Here is a 9263-nt window from a genome sequence, read left to right as displayed (position 1 = left end):
CTGCTGGAGCTGGCAGTGGCAGTTCTGGCTTTCCTGTTCCAGGACTGGGTGAGGGACAGGGTCAAGGAATTCTTTGAGAATAACATTAAATCCTACCGAGACGATATTGACCTCCAGAACCTCATTGATTCGCTACAGAAAATTGTAAGTTGATATCCTGTCACTTCTTTCCTGCGTTCTAGGAGCACATGTAGATTTGGAAGTTTTCCTTTTTGTTACAGATTTATCATATTCTGTAGCTAATAGTGCTGGGTTACAGATGTGCTGTTTTGCTCTTTCTGCATTGAAAGCATCAGGGAGGCAAGATATTCTGAAACACAGTGCTGTTCTAACTGCGAATGTGGAAGCTCTGCCAAGCATCCATCTACCTTTTGACTTTCTTGACTTGCTCCCCTGTTTTGATCAGTGTTGCCCCAGTTTAAGTGAGAAGTGAGCAACAAAAAAACTTTTTATCCTGAAAAAAATGTGCAATGGAACTGGTAGTCCACACTCTTATTTTAGGAAGCACTGCAGTCTTGTACAAGGATGCAGCACAGGGCCTTTTGTTTTCTGAGATGCACCTCATCTTGAAGCAAAAGAGGATTTTTGTTAACTGGGTAAGGCTAGTCTGTAGTCAGGCAGTTGTCAAGGAAGGTTGAAACAATTTTACGCTCCTGTGGTCCTAAAATGTTCCGTTACCAGAAGACAGTGATGTACACCAGGAGTTGACAAGGCCCATGCTACTAAGAACCTGGTGGCTTTTATTCAATCAGCTGCTTTTGTAATCAAGCCCAGGAAACAACCAGTGAGGGTGACTCTTCCAATGTTTGTTTATTTATCTGGGGAAGAGTGGCTGGAAAGCTGCCTGGCGGAAAAGGACCTGGGGGTTAGGTCGACAGCCGGCTGAACATGAGCCGGCAGTGTGCCCAGGCGGCCAAGAAGGCCAATGGCATCCTGGCCTGTGTCAGAAATAGCGTGTCCAGCAGGAGTAGGGAAGTGATTGTCCCCCTGTACTCGGCACTGGTGAGGCTGCACCTCGAATACTGTGTTCAGTTTTGGGCCCCTCACTACAAGAAGGACATGGAGGTGTCCAGAGAAGGGCAACGAAGCTGATGAAGGGTCTGGAGAACAAGTCTGATGAGGAGCAGCTGAGGGAACTGGGGTTGTTTAGCCTGGAGAAAAGGAGGCTGAGGGGAGACCTCATTGCTCTCTACAACTACCTGAAAGGAGGCTGTAGCGAGGTGGGGGTCGGTCTCTTCTCCCAAGTAACAAGCGATAGGACGAGAGGAAACGGCCTCAAGTTGCGCAAGGGGAGGGTTAGATTGGATGTGAGGAAAAATGTCTTTACTGAAAGAGTGGTTAAACATTGGAACAGGCTGCCCAGGGAAGTGGTGGAGTCACCATCCCTGGAGGTATTTAAAAGACGTGTAGATGAGGTGCTGAGGGACATGGTTTAGTGGGCATGGTGGTGTTGGGTCGATGGTTGGACTCGATGACCTTAAAGGTCTTTTCCAACCTTAATGATTCTATGATTCTATTTGTGTGTGGTTAAAAAAACATATGGAGAGAAACAAAGTACGTGAGTACTTCATGAAGAGGTGAAATGGTTGTCTCCTTTATATATATATTTTTTTTTTCCCCCCTTATGAAAGAATGTTGGTTTTGTCTGTCTTCCATCTTCTAGAAGATCATGTTTAGAAATCTGTGCTCACAGCTCAGTTTGATAGCAAAGCACGTTTGGTCAGCTGTATATTACCAGCAACACCTATCCTGTTCATTCACTCTTGTGTGCACTGATATGGAAGCATCCTCTGACTAAGCTGCCTGGGTGGATTTCAGTGCTATTTTGCTTTAGCTTTCAGTGCTAAGTGCACCTTTTTGTAAGGTAGGGCTCCTCCTGGCCATGACCAACACCAGTAATTGTCTCAGTGTTGTCTGCTCTGTTGTTGCTCTTTTCTGTTTATCTAGTTTCAGTGGAGTCAGCCAGGCTAATACACTAAGCTGATTTACAGTTGAACTCCAGTTAAATACTTTTCAATGAAAATAAAAGGCTGAGCTTACTAAAAGGAGTTCACTGCCAGATTAACAAGCTAATAAATCTGAAAAAGGAAAGACCAGAAAAATCTCTGACTCGGCCTGTCGTTGATCCATACCTGAAAGTACTGAGGAAGGAGGGGAAGTATGCAGTGCGGATTAGCAAGCGTAGTTCTGCAAGGGTTGAACAACAAGGTGCAGCAGTGTGTTCAAATGCCTCACTGAAAACCCATCTTCTAAGGAGCCACGCTCTTTAGGCTGACTTGCTGTGTTCTCAGTGTGTGTCTTGGGACCCAGAGAGCTTTTTGTAGGCAGCTCCCGCTCTGGCTAATTATATTATTTTCAGGCTTGTAAGTGACCTCGTAGTCTGTACCTTATTAAGGTAGATTAGCATGTTTAGTGGCTGTATGGCTTTTTACAAAGGTGTAGATGTGTGAGGGAGGAGGGACTAGAAAGACAAAAATGCACCTCTTTTGCTTTCTTCATAGTAAATGTATTAGTGACTTAAAATCATTTTTTCTTGTTTTTTTTTCTATTCTGACCATTCCGTTCAGCTCTTCTTAGTTATTTCCTATGAAAACTATGTGTAAACAATTCTGCTGTCTGTTCGCATCTGTGTCTGTCACAACTTGATAACTTCTGAATTAATTTACTGACTTCAAGTCTTGGTGGTCTCGCAGACAGTTAGGTTAACACAAGTTTTGTGAAGACAGGTAGCGGGCAGAGGAGAGATGTTAGAGATATCCCAGGAGGATGGAACTTCATGAGGTACCAGGAAAATCTGTGTGATGGTATAACGTTTCGAGTACTCAAATTATAGAGAAAGATTTGTGCCATTAAATATATAGGCCAGTAAACTGCAAAGCATAACTTAATGAGAAACTAGTTTCCATTAGTTCCAGGAATTAAACATTCCTTGAAATGCTGGGATTTTCCCAACCTGCAAGTATGGTAATTACATTACACTGTTCAGGTCAAGAAACTTACGTGAAATACTTGTCGAGTTGACTGACCTTTGAGCTAGTGAGACTTTACCAATTAATTCATTTAGATATGAAAACCTCATTTAAAAGAAAGGAATTATATTCACAAATGTTTGGATCCACTTTTTACAGTAAACAAGGAGAAGAAAACTTGTTGATTCATGAAGATTTAAGGATGGAGTCACAAATTTAAAGAAATATTTTTCATAGTATTTCTGGTTTTGGTGGACTTGGAAATAATGGGGTACAAAGCATTTGTATGAACTTATTTTGTTGCACCATTTATGGTTGTGCACTGATTGCATCTAGCAATTGCATCTAAAGTGATAATTTTTATGATTTTGCTTGTCACACTGACACCTATTTCCAGGAGCAGTATGCCAAATGTATTGCTTTGATTTCATAGAGCTGCAGTATTGATTACTCTTTTTTTTACTCTGATGTTGCCATTGATATTGCACAGTCTTAGAGAAAGTGAAGATGATAAACAAATATCATTCCAGAGAGTTTGTTCAATTGTCTCTAAAATACCCCCAAATGCTAAGTGTTTGTTTATCTGTTGCAGAACCATTGCTGTGGTGCCCAAGGTCCAGATGACTGGGACTTCAACATATACTTCAACTGCAGCAGTGAAAGCAAAAGTCGTGAGAAGTGTGGCGTTCCTTTTTCCTGTTGTATATCTGATCCTGCCGTAAGTTGTTTCCTGGCTTTGTATTGCTTTGATGTTGTTGGAGAGTTATGAAAGGAAGTACTTCCTGAATACGGTGTGATGACTAGGGCTTTAAAAGGTCTTCTAAATGATCAAAAATTACTCTTGCACAGACAAACTCTTTTCATGTTTCTGTTCCATCCTTTTCAGAGTCCAAATGTGGCAACCTGTTATACAGCTGAAAACTTATTGTCACCAGGAATTCAAGCTGTTTTTGTATGGCTTGAGTCTGCGAGTATTGGTGGCTGATTTTTTTTTTATTCCCAATGCGTTGTCTCCTTGAATCCCTGGCTTCTGTTATCTAGCTTGTAAGGACCTGAGAGCACTGTCTAAGCAGTGTGTTTGCCCCAGTTAGGATTAATGTTACACCACCCCTCTGCCAGACAAGTAGGAGTAACTCCATTTGCTGATTGTTTATCAGCAACTAGTAAAGTGTTCATGCACAAACTCAATTTGAAGCATTTGAGTCAATTCTCTGGCTTTGGCAAGGTTTAGGTGCGTATTGGTTTGATCTGTTTACTAAACTTTAGGAATCTGACCCTTTCAGTGGAAGCCAAAATGTGGAGGTAGGAACTAACATGTAATGCATTATAGTATTAGTGGGAATAGTTACAGCTCAAAGTCAGTCCAGCAGTCCTCATGCAGAGCAGATGGCCGTTGGTAGGTTATACTAATGCTTTCGATTGCCTTGGAAATCAGCCAGGGAAAGACTTTGTCAGAGAAATATTCCATGTTCCGATTCCCTGGTAATTATTTTCTACTTTAATTTGGAGCAGTACTATTCCACTGCAACTTTTTCTGTTGCTGGTGCTGTATTTAAGGAGACATAAGTAAGGTTAAATCTTTTCAATATGAGATTCTACTTCTAATATTTCAATATAACTCACTATGCATTGTGTAAATTATGCTATAATTGTGTAATGGATACGTTTTCATAAGTGTCAGACAGAAAACAAAAAATGTCTTAAAAGGAATGTCTTTGCATTTTTGGAGATCAATACTGTCATTGGGTGGTGTGGGGTTGTGATCTGGAAGGTGTTTATGATCTTCCTACTTGGGATCTGCAACTGGAGTGCTTTGTCTTCAAGACTAGGAATATCTTGGAGCTGGGTTATGTGTGTGACTTTGAACTATCAACTCAGGGGGCTCAAGTAGCTTGCAGCTGTTTCGTGTTTAACTGATCGAGATAGCAAGTTGTATACCACTTGAAATGATGGAGTTGTAAGGCACGTTTCTCCACTGCAGGTGTAGATTAATCAGCCTGGTACCTTTATTGTTACCTCAGTGTTTGTGTTATACGAAATAGCTAACATGAAACTGATCTTGGAAATGCAGATGTCTTATCTCTATGCTGGCAGTACAGTTGCTACGCTTTATGTTAAAAATTCCTTGCTAGTTGAAGCCAAGCGATAGAAGAAGCTGGGATTTCTGGTGGAGGATATTTTCCTGCTAGTATACACCTCTGCTTTGTTGTTACTTTTCTTGTGTTTTGCTAGTGCTTTGCTCATTTTTTACTAAAAATGCTTCTTAAAATGGTTGGCTCTGACAGTCCTGATTTGTTTGTCTGTGAATCTAAAAGACAGCAAAGCTTCCTGTGAACAGAAGTGAGTAGAATTCAATTGATTTATTTTAAATCTTTTTTGCTTTGCAGCAAAAAGTTGTGAATACACAGTGTGGCTATGATGTCAGAAAGAAGGTAAGGTGCTGGGATCTTGCTGTCTGTCATGTTTTGTGCCTGTATAGGCAAAACTACAAAAATGGTGGAATTTCTGAGAGATATGTCAGCTTAAAATTCTGGGAACTAATCGACTTTGCTACATCATACTACAAGTAGAGTGTGGTAGAGATTTTCCTTTGTTTAAAGTAAACTTATACTGTGGGAGGGTGGAGAAAACGAGTGATGGAACAGGTAAAAGGAAAGGTGTGTTTCAAAAAGGGTTAGGACTTGCATTTCAAATGTGCATTTCAATTATTAGTTCTAATAGTCTAACTCTGAATTCTATTATCTGCTAATTCTAAAGTATTCTAATAACAGTATCTTCCAGCAAATCCTAACATCAATGTCCGACGTTCCCTGATTGAATATGGGCATATATGTATTTCTGGAGTCTGGTTAAAAACATACTGCATAAGTGACAAATCATTAGTTTAGCTATATCATGTGATTGACTGATCTTGTAATAAACTTGAGCAGAAAAGTAATATTCTTATTCTTCCTCTCTACATTCAGAGCAAGAGGCAATGGCATGATCAGATTTTTGTCAGAGGATGTATCCTTGCTCTTGAAGCATGGTTACCCCGAAATATCTACATTGTTGCAGGTGTCTTCATAGCTATCTCCCTGCTCCAGGTTAGTTGTTTTTGTTACGCTACTTTGAAAAAAACTTCAAGTTTGCAGATACAGGCCTGCTGAAGGTAAAAGTAGTTATGGAGAGAGGTACAGTAAATATTTTGACACAGTGGATTTTTTTTAGGTATGAGAATAGCATAGCAAAAAAAAAAATATATAGGGATTGGGACTTAGAGTGAAAATATCCGATATCAACTAATCTAATTCTGTTGAAATTATGTTCCTCAAAGCAATGAAGGTCATTATAAAAATACAATATAATTATAATACATATAGTATATGATGATTGTGATGTATACGGCTATAGATCAATACAACAAATGCTAATATATGACTATTTTGTATAATAATGTGATACAATAATATATTTCTTACATTTCAATATGCTGTGAGGGAGGGGAGATCTTCCGGTCATCCACTCCACTGGATCTGAACTACAGCATTCTATCACAAATGTGAAATCACTGAAATACAATTCTGTCCTTCATGCTAAGATTACCACTCAGCTGGCTGTAAGTGATGTGTAGCATACTGCTCAAAAAAAGTTGAGAATGGAAGAGCAGGGAAACTGGTGAACAGGTTGCAAATGTGATATTAGCAGAACCAGATGAAGGAGTTGCTGTGACTTCTTCTAGTACCTTGTCGGTGCTTTGGTACATCAAAGAAAAAGAACCAAAATTCTCAGTAAGACATATCAGATTACTTCTTTCAAGGTGGATCCTGCTTTCATTGTGGCAGTTGTTTATACTTACCTAAATTTCTTTGCTATGGTACTGCTTCACTTCAGTGGGAAACAAATTTACTACAGAACGTATTTCCCATTTAACTGAAAATAGTTGAGCATAGAGTGCTGGCAAAATACCTGTTTCCAGCCATGGCAATACTGCCCTCTTGCTTGGGTTTTGATATTTTATCACCATCTAATGATAGTGCTTCATGGCTTTGAGAGATGCTGTCCTGAGAACAACACCTTCAGTTAGGAAGATGTTCAAGATGTGAAGTCTAATCTTTTGGCAGTGTGTCAACTGACAATAACTTGATGTTGTTGTTCTTACTCATGTCCTGAGTCTCTGTGAAACCACTTTCACAGTCACTTGTATTTTCAAATTGGGTCTTTCTTGTGCATTAAACTACTTCATGGTGGGACTGAGAGTTAGACAGGTTATATCTACTTCCGAAACAAATCTTTTGGCTTTTCCAAAACTTCATCCTAGTCTTTTGTTGTTTTTCTGAGAATGTTTAAGGAAATGTGCTGGGTTAGGAATTCATCTTCAATTTGTAAAGGAAGATGTCCCTGAGAACTTGAGTGAATGTTAAAATTTCAAATTTACATGTCTCAGAATAATCTGGGACTTTTCTACTACCGTTTGTGACAAGAATTTCATTTTAGTACAGGTAACTGTACATTCTGTATGTATTTTAAAAAAAATTGATCAGAAAATTGACTGGATTACCCAAAGTTGTGGAATGAATGAAAATGCCTGATTTGTAAGTTTACCAATAGGTAAGTGTGAGCGTTACAAGACTCAAGTAAACTTGGCTAAGAAGATTTCTTCCAGCTCTAGGGCATCTAGAAGCTTATTATCTTGAATGCTCCTGAAGTGTTACATGAAAGCATCTTTTTTCTCATGAGTTTTATTTCCTGCAAGATTCTGCTGCCTTTATTACTTTTTAGTAATAGCCATGCTTTGACAGATGATCCTGGCTATGAAATGATACCTGAACCTGCAAACGCTTTATGAATGCATATCTTTATTCACAAGAGTAGTTGTACTGACATCGGTACAGTGTGATAGAAACGCATAGAAGTAGGTTCCCATTCTGCAATAATGACTAATGGTAATAGGCTCTAATTTTTAGAAGCATCTTGCAGACTGGTACATTACAAGTGTTTCATCTCACAAATGGCTTGTTTTTTTTGTCTCTTTAGATTTTTGGGATTTTCCTAGCCAGGACATTGATTTCTGATATTGAAGCTGTAAAGGCAGGTAATGCCTTCTGAATATAAAAGCAGAAACGTGTTGCAAAAAAGTATATTTTACGGTTATTGGTCGGACACCAAGGTGGAAGAAATGCACGGACCATGAAATACTCCTGTTATTAAAAGCCTTATGTGGATTTTACCCCGCTCACACTTTTTGTTAGAAGCTGGTACAAAAAAAATCTCCAAACACACACCTGTCTACCTTTTTTCTAATGAGACAACTCTGCACCAGCATTGATCTCTGAGCAAGAAATGGCATTTCCCAAGACATTGGCGGAACAAATTTTAAAGATTGTAGCAAGGAGACATGAAACTGCTGTAAACTCTTTCCTTGAAGGATTACCGTGAAGATTGTTCTGTTTTCACTCCCAACTGTCATCAATCTCAAAACATAATCATTTCAGAAGACATGCTGATTTCTTCAGAATCTTGAAATCGGTTTAATCTCTACAGTAGACTCATGCAGTCACTTTTTGGCAAGATACCCAGCAACCATAATAGTCATGGCATTGGAAATTGGAAAAAAAACAGTTACAAATTGTCTAGTTCTTTAATTGATTTTTCAGTTGTGCAGAAGTAGGCCTATTTCTGTTTGACTGGGAATAACGTAGATGTCTCAGGAGCAGGAACTTGTGCTCAGCATCAGAGTTTGAGTAACCCATGCTGTTTTGAAAACACAGGCCTTTTCTCAAGAGGGGAAAAATCTGACTATCTGTAGCATTATATGTTAGAAATCTGCATTGCAGGCAAGGGGGTGTGAATCCCCGATGCTGTTTCCTGTCTGAAAAAAATGTAAATATTCTTTATTTATAGAAGAAAAACCACTTAAAATACTTAGCTTTTTATTGATCAGTAATATCTTTAAAAAGCGCTGTCTGCAGAAATTTCAAAATGCAGCTTGTTTCAGTAGGTAGCGAGCGTGCTATGCGAGCTGTTGATGGCTTTTGCCTTTCCTCTGGTTTTTCTCACAACTGCTATGTTGATCTTCACAAGTCCTAACTGCTAATATCAGGACTGATGAAGAACATTTAAATTCAGCATTGATCCCTACTGAAATCTGTTCTTTCATGAGGAAATACACATTTAGTGAAAGATTAGAGTTGTTGAATTTTTAAATCTTCTGTAAAGCTATTGAATCATCAGTTCTGCTTGTATTCTCATACGTAGTTCAAATGCCAGTCACAATATGGTGAACCAGAACGATTTCTTCAGAGTAATTTTCTG

General features: G+C 39.0%; 1 protein-coding gene across 1 annotated transcript in view; it reads left to right on the top strand.

Moving 5' to 3' along the window:
• Positions 1–9224, top strand: part of TSPAN14 (tetraspanin 14) — a 23579-nt gene extending 14355 nt beyond the window's left edge. The window contains exons 4-8 of the mRNA XM_009332679.1: positions 1–144; positions 3562–3687; positions 5357–5401; positions 5936–6055; positions 7986–9224. The exon at positions 1–144 is cut by the window's left edge and continues 18 nt beyond it. Coding sequence (XP_009330954.1) covers positions 1–144; positions 3562–3687; positions 5357–5401; positions 5936–6055; positions 7986–8057 — 507 coding nt within the window. The 3' untranslated portion in view covers positions 8058–9224. The remainder of the gene's footprint in view (positions 145–3561; positions 3688–5356; positions 5402–5935; positions 6056–7985) is intronic.
• Positions 9225–9263: the final 39 nt, after the last annotated feature.

The sequence above is a fragment of the Pygoscelis adeliae genome, unplaced genomic scaffold (genome assembly GCF_000699105.1).
Source record: "Pygoscelis adeliae isolate BGI_AS28 unplaced genomic scaffold, ASM69910v1 Scaffold269, whole genome shotgun sequence".
NCBI classification, from domain to species: domain Eukaryota; kingdom Metazoa; phylum Chordata; class Aves; order Sphenisciformes; family Spheniscidae; genus Pygoscelis; species Pygoscelis adeliae.
This window is presented reverse-complemented; position numbering and strand designations above follow the sequence as displayed.